This window comes from Halichoerus grypus, chromosome 14 (assembly GCF_964656455.1).
Source record: "Halichoerus grypus chromosome 14, mHalGry1.hap1.1, whole genome shotgun sequence".
NCBI lineage: Eukaryota > Metazoa > Chordata > Mammalia > Carnivora > Phocidae > Halichoerus > Halichoerus grypus.
The window spans coordinates 76,552,649-76,575,256 of record NC_135725.1 but is presented as its reverse complement, the minus strand read 5'-3'; the positions used below and the strand labels follow the sequence as shown (position 1 = coordinate 76,575,256).

Sequence of the window (22,608 nt, the reverse complement as noted above, 5' to 3'; positions counted from 1 at the left end):
CATCTTGGTTCTGCTCTTTACTGGGTGTGTAAACTTGAGAAAGCCATGTTAGTCTTTGTACATCATACTCTGTGAAGTATGGTAATAGAACCTATTTTATATGGTTGGACCCAAGGAGATAATGGTGTAGCCCAATGCTCGTGCATAGTGGAGGCTCAATAAATATTTATGAATATTATCATTATATTCATCCAATGCTTTCATCCATTGGGGCCTCATTAAGTGTTGAGCCTATCTCAATATCTTTGTAAATTCCCTTAAGTATATACAGTGATTCAGCACATATCATCCCATGAAAATTAGCTAAGATGACATTACTCCTTTTCCTCAAAGTTTTTGTTTGTTTGTTTTTGCCTAGGGAACCATCCATTAGCTGCATTTGGTTTTCTACAAAGCATGTCAACAACTATTTGGTAACTTAAGTGATATCTGTGTAGGATACCAATTTTAGGTAAAATACTAAAAAACTTTATTGAAAACACTACTTATATTAATAATAATAAAATAAATAACAATAATAATAAAATAAAATAAATAATAATAGTTTTAGATCAGCAAGAAGAATGACACTGTTTGCAGTGTCTTACCAATGCATCTATATCTGGGTCCAAATGGACAGACTGAGTTGTAGGTCAGGTTCCACATCTGGTGAGATTCTTTTTTTTATTCTTTGTGCTAAATTAGAAAATCCCAAATCACAATTATGGGTTGTCAGCTATGACCGCAAGTGTTTCCTGGATATTCTGGATGCGCAGCTCAATCTTGGGCCCACAAATGATGGGGCACTCTCCCTGGAGACTGCCTTGCTCAGTTGCTCAGTATTCCATTAGACAACAGCTGTGTCAGGAGCCAGAAGTTGATGTCTTAATGTGGGAAAGAATGGTGAACGGCTTCCCTTTCCCCAATCGTGTTATATTAAGCACTCGAAACTGTATCTTCATGTTTGGTTGCTGCATTTGGATAGGATTTTAAAAGCACACAACAGCACACCATGAGCTTCCTTCTCCGACAAATGAGGAGATTTATCTTCTACGCTTGGCGAGTCAAATTCTTGGCAATCAGGTGGTTTTCACCATAATTCCACACTTAAAAGTCCTTATACAATCTCCTTGATATTAAAATCTTGACAATTCAGCTTTGAAATTATAGTTGCAGGACATTTAAGACATGAATACATACCCCCAAGATACGTCACCTCAGCAAGCCTCTTGAAATCGTGCAAATAATCATTACTGGCCTTGCTAGTGTTAACATTAAAAAAAAAAGTCCTTTCTTATCCCAAAAACTTGAATTAGTACCTTTCTTGTAACAGCTCATATGCTTCAGTCTGTGGGGTAGCAGAAACTTTCTCTCTGCACAGCTAAATCATGCTGGCCATCATCTGAGCATATATGTAACATTCAATCTTTCCTTCCATGCTAAGTCATGACCAGAAAGCAAACTGCTTTCTGAGGTCTGTGTGGATGGGTATTCATGTGCAAACGCTTTACTTGCACAACTGGGTTAGCCTTGCTGTGCTCCTGGCCGTTCCTTTCATCCCAAGCAGGTTTCCAGTTTATATCACATACCGCAAAATAAACGGTACCAAATGAAATTGCTCTTCCCCTCCAGCACTAGAGTCAATGATGAACTGAAAGAGTCATCTAGCACTTCTCTTTCATGTATATACTACACCTATGATTCATGGTCTATACATCAGCGGTTTCATCCAACTGTGAAGCGAATTCTCTTTACAGAGCCCCTCCCCCTCCAGAAACAGCCACTGCAATTCCACAGATATTATGTGACACCCAACAGCTCCATTTAATGAAGGGATTTCGCCAATAGCTTGTCTGCCCTCTCCACGTGTGACGTTTGTCATTAAATCGGCCCAGAGTTTTAAAAGTCTCTTAGCAATAGTGTAACTTGCAACCACGTTAGCAATAAGGAACACAGTTTTAGCAATAAGAAACTTAACTGCGAACAGTTTCTGGTCTCTTTTTCACCTCCAGGGACAAAACTATTCTGTTTTGTGCCAGAAAACATTTTTGTGCTAATTTGGGAGGAAAAAACTCAAAGGTTTACTTTTTAAAAAAAAATTTTTTTAAACAATGTGAGAGTCTTAATGGCTTCTTGCCCCTATTTCACAGTTGTGCAATATCTCACCCTGTGGACAAGGGGATAAATGGACTGATTACCCAATAAAATCCACAGTGTAGACTGTGGCTTTATATTTTCTACTCATACTTTTCCTTTTCGGCTGCTTGTGTGGAGTCTTTACACTTTCTGGTTCATTTGCCTCTTTGTCCTTATTTATGTTCACATTCAGTATTCACTCTGGAATACTGTTTACTATTTATGGTTTTGACAGTATAGTGAGTTAGAATATTTTGTTATTTTTATGAGCCTTTAACCATTTTGTAAATTGTTCATATAAGACAATACAACAGAAATTACAAATAAATATGCAGTTTTAACAAATTTAAATGGTTAACCAGCAAAGAATGTAAAAATGTTTTGACCTGGATGCCCTGTGTCCTGTTAACTGAATGTCGGCTGGAGTGGAAAAACAAATAGAATCCTTGCAGTACCCATAAAACGATGAAGAATAAGAGCATACTGGTAGTAAGTGCATAATGGTAGCTCTATCAGAATCACATATTATATTACATATACATGTTCAAAAAAGAACCCTGCTTTTCCTTTGAGGCCAGCAGACTACTTGCAGACAAACTGACAGACTGCTAGTAACTGCTGGTAACTCACAGCTCCCACACTGAGGAGTCTCCCGTAAGCTCTTCTGTGTAGCACTCTGACCTTCTCTTGGCCTCATGAGCATCACTCCCTTCCCTTTCTTTAATTAGGTCTACTTACTTCTGGATAATGCCATCACCACAGTACCCACTTCCATGGATGTATATGGCAGCAGGTGATGGCTCACTCTCTTCACTTCCCGAAATGGTGATGACCCAGTACTGGTACACACTGCCAAGACTGAGATCCCTGGAAAACAAAGGAGGTTATTAACAAAGATGATTAGCTATAGAGACACAATGCTGGGGGCAGATGAAATTGATCCCCTTGAGTATGTTCTATCAGTCTTGCTTACGTTTGAAATCACACGCACATTAAGTTATCCAATAATTTGTATTGTCTACTGTGGTTAAGGCACTCTCCTATGCATGATGGACCACACCAAAATGTAAAGCAATAATGACTAGCGTCAAATGACAGACAGCTGTGAATATTACCAGGTACTTTTATCTTTAATTTAACCTTTATAATAACCCTGGTGGATAAGAACCGGATGGTATGTGGCCCATAATGAAGGTGTTTGGGAGAATGTCCTCCAGGAAAACGAAATGGGATAAGCAGACAGAGCTGGGAAAGCACCATGCCAGATCCTGTGGGCATTGTCTGATCTTTTCGCCTCCTTTTAGGCACTGAACAGAAACCCCATTACATGTGAGCAAGCCCCTTCCTTACGCTTCACATCCAGTGACTGTCCACCTCTCCACCTCTTGCTCGTCCCTGTCTCTCACTCTTCACTAAAATAGTAACAGCCGCAGCATCCATTAACTGAATGTCAGGCTTGGGGCAACACACGTTCCATGTATTTTCTCATTTGAGAATCGAAGCAACCCTACATGTGTGCTAGTGTTTTCATGTTTATTTTACAGATGATAAATCTGAGGCAGAGAGAGGTTAATCAACTTGCTTACAATCATGCACTACTAAATAGCAGCCTGCATTCTGCCTCCCTAATCCCTAGCTCAGGCCTGTTTTAATAATCTCATCCCTTGCAAAGGGGGATTCTGTCCTGAAATTACAATTCCAGGCACTGGTGGCTCTCCCCACTGCTCACAAGACCTCCCAGTGCAATGCCTGCTCCCCCTTTCTCGCGCTCAACCTTACTCCAGATTTCCTCCCTCCCCTTCCTCAGCCCCTCTCAGCTCCCTGCTTGAATTCATCCTGCCATCAAGCCTGGCTACTGCCAATTATCCTCCAAGGCAGAGATAGATTTATGTCAGTTCCACATCACCAAATCACAATGCCTATTTCCTTTTTGACCATTTTCGAAGGATGATGTTATTCCCTTTTTTACCTCCCTCTGCATTAATTATTTACTTTTTAATAGTAATAAAAGTGCCATGGGAGAAAAAAAACCCCACAAAATGATAATGAAGAGAATTCCTTTTAGATTCCAGAGTTGGGGGGTGGGATTTCATAAACAAAAGGATGATGTCAAAAAATCTCAAGTTCTCCTGCCCATCTGTTGTTTCAGCTGCTGTTAGGGCTGGGGCTGTTTGGATAAGGCCAATAAGGTAACAGGTGCAGAGGCAATGGGCAGACAATGTCTCCTGACTCTCAACACAGCAATGAGTATGAGTTTCTGAGTGTTGAAGGACTCTAGTGAGGAATATAACCTTCTGGAGAATGCTGGACTGGTTACCCAAAAGAGAGTTTGTTTTGGTAGTGCTGGAGCAGAAAGCAATATTGGGGGGTAGACCAGAAGTCCCTGGGGGTTCCATCAGTGTTCTGCCAATGAAAGTTTGGTAGGTAAAATGCATACAAATCTCAAGATATTTTACATAGGAATGTATGAATAACTGTTGCCTTGTAAACTTCTGGGATGCTAATTTATGGATATAGGCTTTCTTTTTTTTAAAAATGTTTATTACATATTTTATCCACCTCTAGACTAACAAACGTATACTTTTTCTGGTGGTGTTTCTAGAACTGAAATATTGTGGTGGTGGGGAGAGTGGTTTTCCCTGGGGGATACAAGGAGGCACAAGATAAAGAAGACGTGCATTCTCTTGTATATTCATTTTCCTCTAAAACATGGAGGCATGTTTTATATTAAACAAATATGGCCGTGTTATGAAATAAAATAAGAAATTTTCTTCAGGCTGCATTGCAGGCCACTGGGGGCATATGGCCACTGTCTGAAGCAGATGGAGCACTTCCGTGGAACGCAGGAGGGTGTGAAAAGTACTTCTCTACGTTGTGTTTTCCATTTGTAATGTGTGTCACAAATGATTTATGGCTGATAATATTTAAGGTGCTCTGCTAATATTTGTGAACGTTTCCCTCCTCCCCCCTACACTGTCCTCCCTCCTTCCCTCTTCCTCCTCCTGCTTCTCGATAAACACAAGTCTGAGGCAAGCAAACACGTGTTTCTACCCTGGCTTCATCACTGACAAGCTGAGAAGTCATAGGCAGGTGTTTCACAGCTCTGAGCCTATTCTGAATTAGTCATCAACCTGACCTCACAGCAGTTTCCTACAGATTGAATGTGAGAACACATAGAAAGCACGTATGTGCCCAGCCTATGATAGTTAATAAATATTAACCCATTAATATGAATGCTTAAATTGTCAATGCTCTCGTTCACTGGAGTTATGCTATGTTCTCTTTAGTAGAAGGGATGGAGTGACAGATAGCTATATGTAACCTTGGTTAGGCAAACCTACGAAAGTGAGGCCACCACCTATTGTGTGTGCCACAGCTTAGTGGAAAGTCTCTTTTCTACCACGTCATGTGGCTAGAAGACCCTCAGTGCCTGCATCTTGCTCTCGCTCCACGTGGCTATTCCAATTTCTGAAAATTCTGGATCCCAGAAGGTTTGTCTTACCCTGGGGCAAAATCTGTCTCCCTATAACTTCCACCCACACCTCCTTCTCACCCACTAGCATCACACAGAACACATCTGATTGGTAGGAAGACCTTGATAAGCCTCCTTCCAACTGTGTGTGCATGGCTTATGTATCCTTATTTCAGGGAAGCCTGACAGCAGCTATTTGAAGCAGGGGTTGTTATCCCAAGTTTTCAGATAGGACAATAGAAGCCCAAGTCACTCCCTTGGTAAAAAGGTAGAGAAGGGGGAACAGAACCCAATGCTATTAAAAATATTATGTTTTTTCACTGAAGAATTCTTATGATAAAACTACATCTTCTCCAAGTTGAAGTCAAAATTAATGCCAAATGAGGGCTCTTTTCTCAAGAATCTCGGTAGAATAGAATCCCTTCGGAAGGACATGCTAGTGGCCTCTGAAGGTTTTGCTGGAGGTTAGGACCTATTTCATGGATGGTCTAAAAGTGGGCCACTGATGTCAAATTTTTCCTTTTAGCTGCTCCTAAACCCATCTGGAAAGTCTTACACTGTCACTCGAATTCCTGCCTCTCCTGCGCCTCCCACCTCCATGCAGACCCTAAACCCTGTCACTTTTCCTCACCTCAAAAGCTTCCATGTCATCCCCTCAACATCCCTGTTGCTGCCAATATCTCGACCTTGACGTCTGAACCAGCCCCTGGTATCTCCCTTTACCAGGTTTGCCAACACCATCAGAATATTCTGAGGTCCAAAGCCACTCCCCAGCTCAAAATCTTCTCACTTAGAGCAGTGATGGGGGCACACTACCAAGCCCAAACTCCCTATTTACTCTTTGTTGGGAACTAAAATGTTACCACTTCATCTGAAACATGATAAATTGCATCACTTCTGATTTCTTTCATAGAATTCTGAGTGTCATTTATTTTTTTTTAAAGCTAACCTCCACTGGTATTTAATGGTCAATTCCTCAAACTGCATCTCAGATTAATTTCATGTGTCCAGCTAATAAACTTAAATTGCAGTATTGAAATGTGATGAGAGGGCGCCTGGGTGGCTCAGTCATTAAGCGTCTGCCTTCAGCTCAGGTCATGATCCCAGGGTCCTGGGATCGAGTCCCACGTCGGGCTCCCTGCTCAGCAGGTAGCCTGCTTCTCCCTCTCCCACTCCCCCTGCTTGTGTTCCCTCTCGCTGTCTCTCTCTCTCTCTGTTGAAAAATAAATAAAATCTTTAAAAAAAAAAAAAGAAATGTGATGAGATTGCTTGGCTACTTTTGAGGGGTTGTTTTATGCATCTTTTATATGACTTTAAAAAAAAAAACATTGCTAACAGTTAGCCATTGTTCTTTCACAAATGTCTCAAGTGATGTATCAGCCTTAGTTTTCCATTTCTGACAATTATAAACAAAAATAGTGGTATTTTTAAGTGCTGTGATTTTTCAGTACTTATCCTCAGAAATGTCACATTGATGGCAATGTATACAAGATTGGGAGCCCAATCTTTTTTATTTTTTATTTATTTTTTAAAGATTTTACTTTTAAGCGATCTCTAGATTCAATGTGCGGCTCGAACCTACACCCCCAAGATCAAGAGTCACACGCTCTACCAACTGAGACAGCCAATGGTGCCTGGAGCCCAATCTTTCAGTAAAATTTAGTTACAGATTATGAAATCATTATCTTAAAAATATTATTATGTACATAAATATCCATAAGGAGCCTAAGCACCACCTGACCTTGTTTTTGGCAAAAATGCATATTTCTTAAAGTGTTGGTTTGTAGTTCATATTGTGATTGGTCCATTAAAACCCATCTGAAATCTATAGGTAAGTCACTTCACTTCTTTGGGTCTGTTTTTCTACCTTCTAATAAAGATATATGATTCTTGTCCCATACCAGAAAAGAGGGACAGAAAGCCTCATTGCAATATGGAAGTATCCCACTTTGTTGCTTCTAAGAAACACTCTCTAAAGATTGATTACTCCTTATTGACCCCCTATTGTTTCCATATCATACCATTCCCTGATCACACTCTGTCTCTCCACATAGTCTGTGTAACTAACTGTGTCATGCTTTTTTGAAACTCCTTCTTCTGCAATAATAGCAATAGTCATTTCCGTTTGTTGCCTATTTATCATATGGCAGGCACTATGCTCAGTACTTTCTATGAATCATCTCATTTAATCAAAACAACATTTCCTTGAATAATTATGATGATCACCCCTTTCAGATGAAGAAAGTCGTATTTGGGAAGGTTACTCTACAGCCCACAGTGACACTGCTTTGGGGGCAGGGCCTTGAGCCAGGTCTAACTCCATCGCAAGGGAGGTTACGAATGAGAAAATACTGCAGAAGAGAAGTTAAAAGCCCTAGTTTTGAACCAAGTAGAATCCACATACAAAGACCACTTGGAAAGTTCTAAAAGTTAGGAGAAAGAAAAACACTGCCTTAAACATTACCACTACCACAAGCCATTTCCTTTCTCTGACCATCCACTTCTTGATCAGTGAAATGGAAATCTGGGAAGATGATCAGCTTTGCAGTGCATAGTTCAAATTTCATGAGAAATGTAGTGTTGCATCTTTTCTACCAGCTAGAAGCTGCCTCAGCAGTTACAACTGTGCACTGAGAATGGGTGTAGTTCAGGATTTACCACCCAGATTGTCTGAGCTGGAAGACATGGTGAGGGGACCACCTAGGATGCCTCTGGCTCCGGAAGAGCCCAAATCTTCCATTTCTGCTTTGGGCTGAGAATCAGAGGGTAATACCCAGGCACTTTGTACACCAACTTCCAGCCAAGAATGGGAAGAGAAGGAAAATAGTCACTTTTTGAGCCTGAAATGATGTGCCAAAGGACTTTATACATACCCTTATTATTGTTTTAATTAGAAAATATATCAGTTATATAGTCAAGTATAGAGAACACTATAAAAAATGTCCTTGGAAGGCTCACTATCCAGATTTGTCAAATCATAACACTGCCATATTTTCTTCATCTCTTATTTTTGTTGTAAAAAGAAATAAAATGTACTGTTCTGTATATCTGTTTTCAACCCACCTGTGTGTTCTTCCCTCTCTACCATGAATGTTTTTATACTTTTTATACACAGGCACTGTTTTGCATATTTTAAATTTCATAAATGTTCTAATACCATATTTATCGGTACACAGCTGGCATTTTTTTTGCCCAGCATTATTTTTGAGATCACATATATTTATACATGCAAATCTAGCTCATTATTTTCTCTGACATAAGTATTTTATTGTATGAATATACCGTACTTTATTTGACCATTCTTTTCTTGATGGACACCTAGGTTGCTTCTATTATTATTACTATTAATTTTTTAAATTTATTTTTTATTAGTTTCAGAGGTAGAATTTAGTGGTTCATCAGTTGTCTATCACACCCAGTGCTCATTACATCAAGTGCCCTCCTTAATGCCCATCACCCAGTTACCCCATCCCCCCACCCACCTCCCCTCTAGCAACCTTCAGTTTGTTTTCTAGAGCTCAGGGTCTCATGGTTTCTCTCCCTCTCAATTTTCATCTTATTTTATTTTTCCTTCCCTTCCCTTATGTTCATGTGTTTTGTTTCTTAAATTCCACATGCGAGTAAAATCTTACGGTATTTGTCTTTCTCTGACTGACTTATTTTGCTTAGCATAATACCCTATAGTTCCATCCACGTCATTGCAAATGGCAAGATTTCATTCTTTTTGATGGCTGAGTAATATTCCCAAAACCATAAGATACCTAGGAATAAACCTAACCAAAGAGGTCAAGGATCTGTACTCTCAAAACTATAGAACATTTATGAATGAAATTGAGGAAGACACAAAGAAATGGAGAAACATTCCATGCTCATGGATTGTAAGAACAAATATTGTTAAAATGTCTATGGTGCCCAAAGCAATCTACACATTCATTGCAATCCCTATCAAAATACCATCAGCATTTTTCATAGAGCTGGAACAGACAATCCTAAAATTCATATGGAACCAGAAAAGACCCCAAATAGCCAAAGGAATATTGAGAAAGAAAACCAAAGCTTGGGGGCATCACAATCCCAGACTTCAAGCTATATTACAAAGCTGTAATCATGAAGATGGTAGGGTACCGGCACAAAAACAGACACACAGATCAATGGTACAGAACAGAGAACCCAGAAATGGACCCTCAACTCAATGGTCAACTAATCTTCAACAAATCAGGAAAGAATATCCAATGGAAAAAAGACAGTCTCTTCAACAAACAGTGTTGAGAAAATTGGACAGCCACGTGTAGAAGAATGAAACCGGACCATTTGCTTACACCATACACAAAAATAAACTCAAAATGGATGAAAGACCTAAATGTGAGACTGGAATCCATCAAAATCCTAGAGGAGAACACAGGCAGCAACCTCTTTGACCTCAGCTGCAGTAACTTCTTGCTAGACACATCTCCAAAGGCAAGGGAAACAAAGGTAAAAATGAACTATTGGGACTTCAGCAAGATAAAAATCTGCACAGCAAAGGAAATAGTCAACAAAACTAGAAGGCAACCCTACAGAATGGGAGAAGATATTTGCAAATGACATATCAGATAAAGGGCTAGTATCCAAGATCTATAAAGACCTTACTAACCTTAACACCCCAAAAATAAATAATCTAGTCAAGAAATGGGCAGAAGACATGAACAGACATTTCTCCAAAGAAGGCATACAAATATTACTGTTATTAACCCTCTTCATTTCCAGTAATGTTACTTTTAAACATTGTGTTCATTTTCCTTTGTACAGAGAGCAAGAATTTTCTGAAAGAAAGTGGTATCGCTCGGTTGAAGGTAATTGCATCTGTGACTATATAGTCATTGCCAAATTATTCTCCCAAATGGTTGTACCAATTAACATGCTGTCAACAGACTTCCCAATGCTCCAGGTCCTGATCAGCACTTGATTCTGCCTAACATTTAATTTTTTGCCAATCCAATGGATATTAAATGACATTTAATAACGGCTTCATTTTGCCCTTCCCTGATTACTAACAGGCCTGAATATCATTTCATGTGTTTGTTAACCATGTAGATTTCTAGCTATATTACCTGCTTGTTCATCACTTTTGCTTTTTTGAAATTGGGTTCTTTTTCTTTTTTTTTTTTATTGCTATATAAGTATATTTACATATAACGGATACTAATCCTTTGTAATTAAAGTTACTGAAAATACTATTTCCAAGTCTGTGACTCCTCTTTTGTTCATTCTGTTTATGCTGCTTTGTTAAATAGAAATTTTAAATCATGTCCTTCATGATTTGTGTTTTTTATGTCTTGTTGAATAAATGTTTCTTTCCTCCAAGGTCATAAAATAGTCACCTCTATTTCCTTTGAATAGTTTCATGGTTTTTATTTTCACATATATGGCTTTAATCATAAAAAATATAGTTTTTAAAGTGATGTGTGGTAATGACTGTTTTCCCTTCAAATATGGATGGGCTGTTTGTCCAGCATTTTTTATATAATAGTTAATCCTTTCACTACTGAACTGTAATACCACCTTTCCCGTATATCATTCCATACTTAGATAAGTTTGCTTCTGGGTTATCTTGTTTCATTGATTTATTTTTTTTCTAATCATCTTATCAATAGTATTTTGTCTTAATTTCCATAGTTTTATAAAAGTCTTGATTTATGCTACAAGTCCATTCTATACTTCGATTTTCTCCTTCAAAAAACCCCTATGCTCTTCCATATGAATTTAAAGCTTCATTTTTTAAATGCCTGTCGGGATTTTGATTCCAATTTCATTGAATTTATAGATGTATTTGAGGAGGAAAGACATCTTTATGATATTACATCCTCCCATTTATACACACAGTTTATCTTTTTATTTATTTGGGTCTCCTTTTATAGTTTCAGTAAAGTTTTAAAGCCTTCTTCATAAAAACTGGGGTGATATTTTATTAGGAATATATTCCTAACTTTAAGCATTTATAGATGTGAGAACTATAATAAATGGTAGCTTTAATCTGTCTATCTACTCACACACATATATATACACCTGTACATGCATATCTATAATTGTATTTTCATATTTGGGGGCTGATAAAATAATTGAGTTTTATAAATTGATATTCTATTTAGATGGCCTCATAGATTGTTTTGTTAATTCTAATAATTTGTTGATTCTTATTAATTTTTAATGTATTCTCTTACAGGTAAGGATAATAATAGTTTGTTTCTTCAATAACAATGCCCAGAATTTTTATTTATATTTCTTGTCCGCCTGTGCCAGGTAGGACCAATGGTGTTACTGGGCATTCTTGGTTTGACCCTGGGATCAGAAAGGGTATCTCTCATATTTTATCATTAAGCATAATACCTACTGTATTTCAGTACACACCCTTGAGTAGATTAAGGATGTTCCTTTCTATTCCCAGATAACTTTGTTTTGTTTGCTTTGTTTAGTTTTGATCATGAGGGGCCTGATTTTAACAAGAGACTTAAATTTGGCATCTAGTAAGACAATCTTGTTTTAAAAAAATCATTTAATATGCTAGTGTTGTGAATTACTGGAATCCAGAAACCATCTAACATTAGAGTCTCTTCTCATTCTGGGATAATCCAGCCTAGGTACAACGTGCGTGTTTGCATGAGTGTGGGGGTTTTAATACACTGCTGAATTCTGTCTGCTAATATCTTACACAAGACTTTGCTTCTTGGTTATATATTTAATTTACCAAAAAGTTTTCTCTTTTTCATTTAATTATTTATTTATTTATGTATGTATTCACTTATGTATGTATGTGTTGCTTCATAGAAATAATGTTCTTAAAAAAAGAAATAATATTCTATGTATACTGATTCTTTTGATATTTGTTGTTTTCTGGCCTATGACATGGTAAATTAAAAAAAATATATTCTACAAATCCCAGAAAGAAATATGTATATAATTTAATTCACTGGCAAGGTTCTATACGCTTTCATCAGATGAAACATGCTTTTGTGTTGTTCAAAATCTTCTAGATCATTATTTATTTTGATCTATTAATTATTGAGAAAGCGTGTTAAAATATCTTAATATCATTATGGATTTATCACTTCTTTAGGTAAGAGGCATTTTTGATTTATACATTTTCAGATCATGTTATTTGGAATATTTAAGCTCAAAATCATTATATAATTACCTTTCATCATTTATATGGTGACCTCTTCATCTTAGTAATATTTTTTGCCTTGATATTTCCTTTGTCTGATGAATATTAATTTGTTTTGCTTAGTATTTGCCTGGTAAATACTTTCCACTCCATTACTTTTTACCTTTCAGTGAACTTATCTTTAGTTAATTCCAACCTGAGAACCTTCATAGGTACTTTAATCCTATTAGTGGAATGACTATTATATTAAATTTATTTCTCACATCTTCTTTGTGCTTTCCAATTATCATTCCTTTTTTTTTTTCCCCCCTTTCTTGCCTTCATTTGGATTTGTTGGATTTTCTGATTTCTGCTCTCTCCTCCCCATTCTCAGTTCTTCTAATCTTTGGAGACTATATTTTGTAATTTTATTTATTTTTCTCATTTACCCTAAAATACTAATTATTATTCATACTTGTTACCAAGATCAAACTTCAATAGAAATCTTGGTGTTGATTCCTGACCCTTCTCTAGATTTCTTGTTTACTTTTTTTGTGTTTTCAATTTTGACATGTGAACTCATGTTTGTTAGGTTTTAATCTGTGGGAATCATGTGCCCCCTGGGTCAAATCTATATCCTCCTCCAGAGTGATTTCATATTCACTTCTAGGTGCCTCTGGAATATCACTAATTTAGAACCTTTTTTTTCTCTCTCTCTTTCCCTTGCTCTCTCTTTTTTTCTCAGTACTTGTCCAACTCAGGCATTTCCAGACCATACTGCACAGTATAAACTCAAACCTCAAGCTTCATGAGGTTTAGAACATACACATGTATATTTTTCCTCTAATACACCTTTTCACTAAACATGTAGACTTTCAGAGGTCCCCACCTTATTCTGAAGGCCTTAGGTACCATTCCTCACCTTGAAAACTTGCAGGGCCAAATCCTTCTGATGGGATCAGCAAGAATATTCAATCCACTCAGTTGCCAAAACTGATGGTTCTCCCTCATCCCAGCTACAACAGTAAAGCATCAGCTTCGGGGATTACTTGTCTAGTTCTGTTTCATTTTATGTCTTGCCCCTGGCCACGTATTTTTCTGCTTTTCTGATCTCAGTCACCCATTTTAAAGGATGATAGTTATATCAGTTATATTTTAATTTAGAATACCTAGATAGATGTTTTGTACTGGAAATATCTTTCAATTAGCTTCTTCACCAAATTTCTGCATACGATTTCTAATATAAACTTGAAAAGTAGAGATCATTTGCATTGTTCAGTTGAGGTCCAGCATAACGCAGTGATCTGTCCAAGGTCAGGGAGGTAATGAATATAAAGCAGAATTTAAACCATGCTGTTTGACTCTGGAACCTTTGACCTTTCCATGACATTGATCTGACTCCTTGGATAAACACACTAATAAGCAAGATGTTAATATCCAATTAATATCCAATCCAAATACAAAAGGCTAAAACTATATGAAGATAAGGCAAGCTCCTCCTCATAGTCCTGAAGTCTTTTACGAGGCTGCAACTCAGACTGAATTACATTATATTTCTTCTGTAGAGTTGTAGAGGAAAGTTGCTTCAGTTCTAACATACTTTTAGGGTGAGAGCTGACCTTTTCTTCTTAATTGAGAAGTGACAGCATATTATCATAATTGGTTTATTTTTTCCTAACCATAAAGATCACTCATGTTTATTTTAACAAGTTAGAGCTCTATAAAAGAGAATTGAAAATCAAGTCAAATCATATCAAATTCCATTACCTTGAGACAGCTACCAAGAACTTTCTGGTCAGCATCCCTTCCTGTATCTTTGTATGTATAAATGGGAACACATACTATGTTCCACGAATATAAGATCACAAATCTGTTTATATCACTTCATCTTTAGTGTTCATGAAAAAGGGGTATAGGAGAAGTACATCCAGCTAGTTAGCTTTATGCTAGCTAATTACATTGATGGCTTTGACCACTTTTTGAAATTCTGGGTAAATGTGTTTATATCATTTCATTTGTTCATCCATTTATTTGTGCAGATAGCATTCACTGAATCCTCCTCCCAGCTTCTCATAGGTCTGGGATGCAAAGATCAACAAACTATGGTCCTGTCTTTAGGATGCTCATAAGCCACTGGGGGAAAAGAAAGACATTAAAATAGATGTCTTTAACACAGCCTAAAAAGTGTAGGGGCTATGGGAGCACAGAGGAGTGATATTTGACCCAGGCTGAGAAGGAGAGAGTCTGAGAAGACTTCCCAAAGGAGGATTTCGGGCTTGACTGGAAAAGGGAAGGAGAAACCAAGTCAGGAAAAGGAGGAGAACACCGGCTTTCTAGACAAATGACATAATCGTACTTGTTTCGTGGAAGACCATTTTGGTAGCAATATAGACAACTGGTTTAAGGGGAAAGGTAGAAGGGAAGAATGTGGTGGGAGGGAGAGCAAATACTGCCCCCGGGATGAAGGAAGCAGGAACAAGTTGAGTATCTGCCAAGTTTTGGCCCCTGTGAGATGCCATATTCTGTTTTGTATAAAGAGAACTAAAATTTAAGACAAAATATCCTCACTAAATGCCTCTGGAGCAGTGTGTAGTCTTCTCTAAAGAGTTTATTCCATAACATTTGTACATTAAGGCTACATATACTCAGTTTTGTCCCACATAACAATAAACTCCTTAATTCCAGTGTTGTCTGGGTATCACCCTGAATTATTTTTTTAATCACCTTGAATTATTTTTTTAAAGATTTTATTTATTTATGAGAGAGAGAGAGAGAGAGTGCACGAGAGAGAGAGGGAGAAGCAGACTCCCTGCTGAGCATGGGATCATGACCTGAGCTGAAGACAGATGCTCAACTGACTGAGCCACCCAGGCGCTCCTCACCTTGAATTCTTAAGAGAACACTTAACTTCTGTTCTAGGCTGAGAGGCACTTTGGTTTTACTTTTTACTGGGCAAAGGTGGTTGTTAAGGATTTGGGATGGAGAGCATCACATGCCTTTGGGAACAAAACAGCTTGAAAGACAGAGTCTGACATCACTGTGGATGCCACCTTGACTACATGTCAGGAAAAATGACTACAGTTCTTCCATTAACTTTGGTTGTGATTTTGGATGAATCAGTTCTCCTCTTTGGATCTCACTTTTTTTCTTCTATTCAAAAAGAAAAAAAGAGGAAGGAAGGAAGGAAGCAAGCAAGGAAGGAAGGAAGGAAAAGAAAGAAAGAAAGAAAAGAAAAGAAAAAAGAAAAGGAAAGAAAAGAAAAGAAAAAAGAAAAATGAGAAGAAAGAGAAAGAAAAAAGAAAAAAAAAAGCATGTATGGAGTTTCTGGTAGGAGTCATTCCCAAAGAGGAAGATACCATCATTGGTCTTAAAGGGTTCAAAGGGCAAAGGGAAGGATAAATCAAGTATAGGATGGTTGTAATCTAAGGTAGAGTTCGCAGAGCACCAACACATAGCAGGGACCAAGTAGTGGCTGGGAACATGCCGAAGGCTTAGGGAGACTTCGGACTTTTGTCTTGTTATTGCAAGGCAATATCCATCACTTATTCCTCCTGGTGACCACTGTGAGCTCCAACCCACAGTCTGGATGAAAGGAATGGGAGCGTGTTGGCAGGGCTCTGATGTCCACTGGGCATTCGGATCCCCCCCAGTGGGGCCAGGGTCTGCCCCTCTCACCCAGGTAACACAAAATTCATTCTTTTCCTGCTTGCAATGCTGCCCCCACTCTGTCCACAGCTCAGGAAGGAGCAAATGCATACATGCAACCGATTAATTCCAGCAGCCTTTGATATAATTGTCTAAAGATCTGCCCTGGTACCAATTTAAAACACAGTAGCAAATTTAATAAAACTAACAGTTTTCAGCCAAGGCCTTTGTTATTTTGTTTTAATCATCTTTTACCACCAATTGAAATGATTTTCTACTTTCTTGGTGCAATGAAATAAAATACAAGGGAAAGAATGGAAAGACAATGTGGAAATTATAAAAGATCCAGAGCTTCAAATCCTGGGATAAGGTAACAGCAGTGCTAAGATTTAACTGGTTGTTTGTGTCAGGCGCAGATTGGAAGGGAAGACATTTGCCAGTTTGGGGAAAACGCCACACCTGGATAGCATTAAAGAAAGGGAAGAGGAAAGATCTGTAAGGGACTCTTGTTTTTCCTGAATGCAACCAAAGGCGATGTGTGACAGCTTCCCCAAACACCCCTGCTGGTGATGGACAGGTCTCCTGATTACAGAGCTGGGGTCTGTGACAAGCTGACCAGTCGCCAAGGCCTCTGAGAGCCAAAACACCAGCTATAGTTGGAGGTAAACAAGGCATGCGGCACAGTGTGAAAATCGAGGCCAAGCAGGGGCCAGTGAGTCGAGAGAGCAGGGACCCAGTGACAGCTGGTGATTGAGGGGCACTAACTGAACACAGTTGTTGAGGAACAGGGGCCGGTGGGGAAAGCAATCTCCTTTCTCCTCCCTATGGCCTCTCTGGGTGGCCAGCAATTTTATTACTGGCAGAGGGCAAGCCCAACAGCATTTTTGAATTTGGCACCACATCTAAAACCATTTGGGGGCTGGGCTTCTCTTTCTTCTCTCCCCCCGCCCGCCCCATGAATGCTTTGGGTTTGGTGAAAGCCGGCGTGCCGTTAGCAAACTACATTTCCCCTCAAATTTTGAAACCCATGTGCACTTGGGGAAAATGTAATCCTTATGTTTCTGATTCATTTACACTTAACTCATCAAAACGCTATTTTGTAAGAGCTATTTGATGTCCACGAAGCCTCCTAAGCCCTTTTGTAAGCCTTGCTTCTTAGAAGCAGGAAGTCACATTTCTGACGAGAGGGAGAACTTGAACCTAAAAGGTTGAGTTTGTTTTGAAATGAGGGCTCTTGGAGGGTCACGTGGACCCTGAGCTTGGCCAAATGTGTTCTCTCATTTCCTCTACCACCCCCCTCACCAGCACCAGCTGCCATGACGTTCCTGATGTCTGCTTTCTATGATTTCACTCCGAGCATCATCAGAGACCTCCGTGATCACAGAGAGCCGAACTCAAATTGGAGTCCTCAGGTTTGGCCAAACTCCAGCACTCTGTTATGTGGGGGAAGGAGCACCTGGATTGGGAATCAGGAGCCCAAGGTTCAATTCCCTGTATTGCCATCAAATGGCAGTGTGACTCTGAGAAAGTGTCCTCCCCTCTCTGGGCTCAATTCTCTCACTAGTAGAATGTCAGTGTTTCAATGCTCCTTCCAGGTCTGAGAGTTTTTGAGTCTAATTCCTAGATGGTAGTGGGGTTGAGCACTTCAGAATGCTCTCTGCTTAAAAATTTTGGAGACTGAGTTTGTACACAAGGAGCTTAGCTAAAGAAGGAAACATAAAAATGCAGAAACAGAGCTGAATGTCTTTGGGTATCACTTATTCCAAGTTTCTAATTGTGGGATGGACATTAGAGCCCAGAGAAGGGGAATGAATTGCTCCAAGTCATACAGATAATTAATGGCAGAGTTCAGCTTTCCTGGTATTTTTTACTAACATCCTTGGATGGAAGTTTCCAAACTTTTCAGTTAATAGTATATTGAAGCTGGGGCAAAAAAAACCTACTTCCCACTCTGACAACAAGAATGCAAAAGACTGCATTAGCATGGAAAGTGGGGGTGGGGGTGGGGAGGGGGACTGGCATTGCTTTGCATGAGGCACAGTGAGTTGGTGTCTGGCTTGTATTAAAGCCCATGAGTGAATGATTAATCCTGGGTAGAAAACAAAGCCCATGCCTTGTAACGTTATAGGTATTAGTGCTACGGAAGATTAACCCCATGACCCCCCCGGGGCACCTTTTCAGAACAGTGGACTACACTTTGAGAATCAGTGGATGATGAAAACAGGTGGACTCACAGGTCCTGTCTGCCCACCACACCACACACACATGCACACACTCATGCATTCACACATGTGAGCACACACGCATGCACACACATGCACATGAGCACATAGGCACACACACTCAGGCATTCACACACACGCGTGTGCGTGCACATACACAAGCTCACCTCAGTTGCTCCTGCATCGCTTCACAGGGAAGAAATTTTACGGTTCAAGTGAACACTAGCTCTGTTCCTGCCACTGATTCATAGCTGGCAACTGGAAAAGGTACTCTGAAATGGGTCCTCCTCTCAGCCCAACCCAAATATGCCTCTACCTCCACGTTCCCTGTTTCCGAGATGCCAGTACCATAGGTATCTGCCGTGACCCACCCGCCCGCCTCCCCCCTGTGCCAGTCACCAGGCATGTCATCCCCTTAGCAGTACTCAGCGTGTCCAGTCCTCTCCACCCCCACCTTGCCTGTCTCCTGTTCCAGTTCTGACAACGGTGTCTTACTTCCCTGACCATTTCCAATCTGTGCCTCCACCCCTACATTTACCGCGAGAGCCCAAAGACCTGTCCTATAACCAAATCTGATCAGGATCCTCTTGCCTAACACTCTGTGGCTCCCCATCACCCTCAGGATCAAGCCCAGACCCTTTGGCATGGCACTCTAGAACCATCATTACTGGCTTCTCTCCATCTCTCTTTCTTAAATTCCACCTCCCTGCCCCCAACCTGCCAGGAGCAAGTAGTCTCAACACCCATCCCTCGCTAAACACCCCGGCCTTGGCTTAGGGGCTACCCTTCTCCCAGAGGTGCTCAATGAGCCTGTAAGCTGAATGGGGAGCTCCTACCCATCTGCTTCTTTCACCACAATGACCTTTCTCACTATTTTGTGACCACTTGTTTATTTGTTCACTTCTTATATTAATTTGATGAAGTTTCTAGAGGGCCAGGACTCTCTTATTGACTGGTTTATTTATCTCCACTGCCTAGCCCATGGTCTGTTATAAAGACAGAGCCAAATAAACACTTGCTGGATGAACGGAAGGTTAACTTACATCATCTGGCCCAATACCTTCACTTTAAGGATAAGGAATCTGAGGCCCCAAGAGAAGAAAGGACCATGCTCTAAGATTCTCTTTTGCCCTTCTGATTCTCTGGTAACTAATCCACCTTAGAAGTTAAAAGAGAGGCTTCCATTATACCATGTATCATCTGTATTATCATAACTTTCTGACTTTATTGATCTGTCACAGGGTTTATTCATGCATACATGCATGCATTTAATTTACCTACATTTACTGACCATCTAGTTGATGCCTGGCCTCACACCAAAAGCTGGGATAATGTGGCAAGTACGACCTAGTCCCCACCTCTGGGGTCTCACTGTCAAGTCAAAATGCCACCCAACAGGAAAAACACAGAGAGACATTCTGAAATTGTCCCAAAGGGCGAGCTTGGCAGGCTCTAAGAGAGAGACAGGATGTCTGTGAGGAGTTCTGAGAGCCCCAGTGTGAATCTTAGAAGGCTTTTTATAGAGATGGCCAGTCTCTGAGCTCACAGTGCAGACCCGTTTGCTCATGTGACATGTGATCTGCTCCCTCCACCCTCACAGAATTAGAGGCATTCAGTGCAGATGAGAGCTCAAGGAGGGTCCGAACAGAATGTCAGAGCTGAAAATGTGCTGCAGAGTCATCTACCTATGCCTTCATTTTACAGAAAGGAGGCTTGGGTCCACAGATGGGGAGTCTCAGGCCAGGGTCCCAGCAAAATTTTAGGAGATCAGTGCTGGAACCCAGGTCTGATTCCATGGCCAGGGCTTCGGGGGGATTTTTTTTTCTTCTTTTTCTTTTTTTTCCTTAGCTCAGTTACAGAGATTACAGTGCAATTTGTCTTTCCTTTCTTCTAATCCGACACCGAACTTTAGCAACTCTGGTTAGACTTTCACGGGAAACTGCTTCATGTGTGTGTCTGTACATGTCTGTGTTTTTGCCTCTCACACATACTCTCCAGACTGGCCCTGGCCAAGAACAAGCCTAATGAAAACCAAACAATAGAAAGAATCAGAACATTTGAAGCTTTATGGTTCCCTGGATTGCGTCGTGTTCTTGCAAGCCCATTATCTCACTGTTTTTTTTTTTTTTTTTTCAGGACACCCCTTGCAAGACTGCACCGACAGGAAATGTCACCCATTTTTTTTGAAGGGAAGAAGCTGAGGCTCAAACCACTGGAAGGACCCAGTCAGGGTCACACAGCTAGGCAGCTGTGTACTGGCCTACGAATCAGGTCTCTTAATTTCGAATTCAGCCTCTCTAAAGTAATGTCTGAGGTTCCTGTTAGAACAGACACAACATAAACCCACTAAGACCTGCCCAAAGGATTCTCATCATCTCTGAGCACAGACTGAATGGATTTTGTCCACTCTTCTTGCCAATCTCACTGGACAGTGTGAGATAAATTCTTCCATTCTTTCCACATCTGTAATTACTCTGATGGCTGTTGTTTTCCTTCTCTTTCTTATTCATTTGTTTCCTTAAAAATCAGGAATTAGAGCAGCACAACCAAGTCCAGTCCGTCCTACCTACCCTCAGGGTGAATAGCGAAAGAACAAAAAGTAGGTGCTATCAAGACACTCACTGCAACCCAATTTCACTAACTCATTGTTTTACAAAGGGACTCTTGACCTACCCCACCCTCTAATAACATACTAAATTAAAATCTATTCTTTGATTTCCAGAAATAACATTTCCCTCATTCCAAATACTCAAACCTGAAAGTCATTGGACAGCTCCTTCTTAAAACCCTTTCAAGCAATACATCACTAAATACTATTGATTCTACCTTTAAAACATACCTCCAATCCATCCACTTCACTATGCAAATAATCATAATCTCCAGTTTAGACTTGAGCAATAACTTCTGGATGGACTTTCTCTTTCTCCCTCAGTCCTTTCTTCACACAGTACCCAGAGCAATTTTATAAAAAACACAGGTCTGATTGGTTTGTTCCTCTATTTCCCAACAAATAAACCCAAACTCCATAAAGTTGGCCACACCCCCTGCGTAATCTGGCCTCTGTTTTCCTCTCCAGTCTTGACTTCTATATATATCCCCCTTAATTCAAGGAGGGATTATACTCCATTATAATCTCATAATAATAATCTTCAGCTTGTAATTCTATTTTTATTTGAGCTATTTATTCAGCCCAGCCCTCCTACCCAACTGTAAGATTCAGAATCCCAGTGCCAGCATGGAGACTGACATGTAATAGGGCACTTGTTATTGAATGAGTGAATGAATAAATTTATCGATGGAGCCTTGGGTCTATCACTTAACCTCTGTGGGTCTTCTTTAACATCTGTTAAAGAGACACTGTAACAACTCAGTTTAAAGTCCAGTGGTGCATCAGACTGACCCACAGAAATTTAGTTAAGTCATTTCAGTGGTGTTAGCACCAAACAGGAACTCTTCACGCTTTCAAAATCATGAAGGTATGGAGACAGCAAGCACTTCTATGGATACTGCTGCTGACCGTGGAGATCTGTTGATTTTGCTAAATCCTTTGCTTACTCTAATATTCCCAGAACCCATATTTCATTCTAAGAGGTACTTGGCCTTAGACTGACAAGAGGGAGTCATAGGTAGATGATGCCCAGCTTCTAGAAATAGAGTAAAATTATGCTGACTATATAACCTGCTAGCCTCGGCTAGGAACAGAGGTATTTATTCTGGGCTTGGAGAGAAAACACTTACTCCTGATGCTGCTCATCAGTCCTGGGGGCAGGACATCAGAATGCAGGAGAGGCCATGTTGGGTTGGCATGGAAGAAGGACCTACTCAGGAAGAGGTCTGACCTGAAGCATGCATTTCAGCAAAACATTAATGGAAACCACGCTGGTCTGATTATCTCCACACTTCATCAAGTCTCCTCCTCCTCATCTACTTAAATGTTCAAAAAACAAAGGAAAATATTTCTTCTCTTTTGTGTTCTTATTCTATTGCTCCTTAGAAACAAGAAAAGCTAATTGAAATATCTACTTTCTCCATCC

The 22,608-nt window shown here is 39.8% G+C and overlaps 1 protein-coding gene across 1 annotated transcript in view; it reads right to left on the bottom strand.

The window, feature by feature from the left end:
* Positions 1-22,608, bottom strand: part of PAPPA (pappalysin 1) — a 240,753-nt gene that overhangs the window by 130,534 nt on the left and 87,611 nt on the right. Inside the window, exon 8 of the mRNA XM_036087337.2 lies at positions 2,854-2,982. Within this exon, the coding sequence (XP_035943230.2) occupies positions 2,854-2,982 (129 nt within the window). The remainder of the gene's footprint in view (positions 1-2,853; positions 2,983-22,608) is intronic.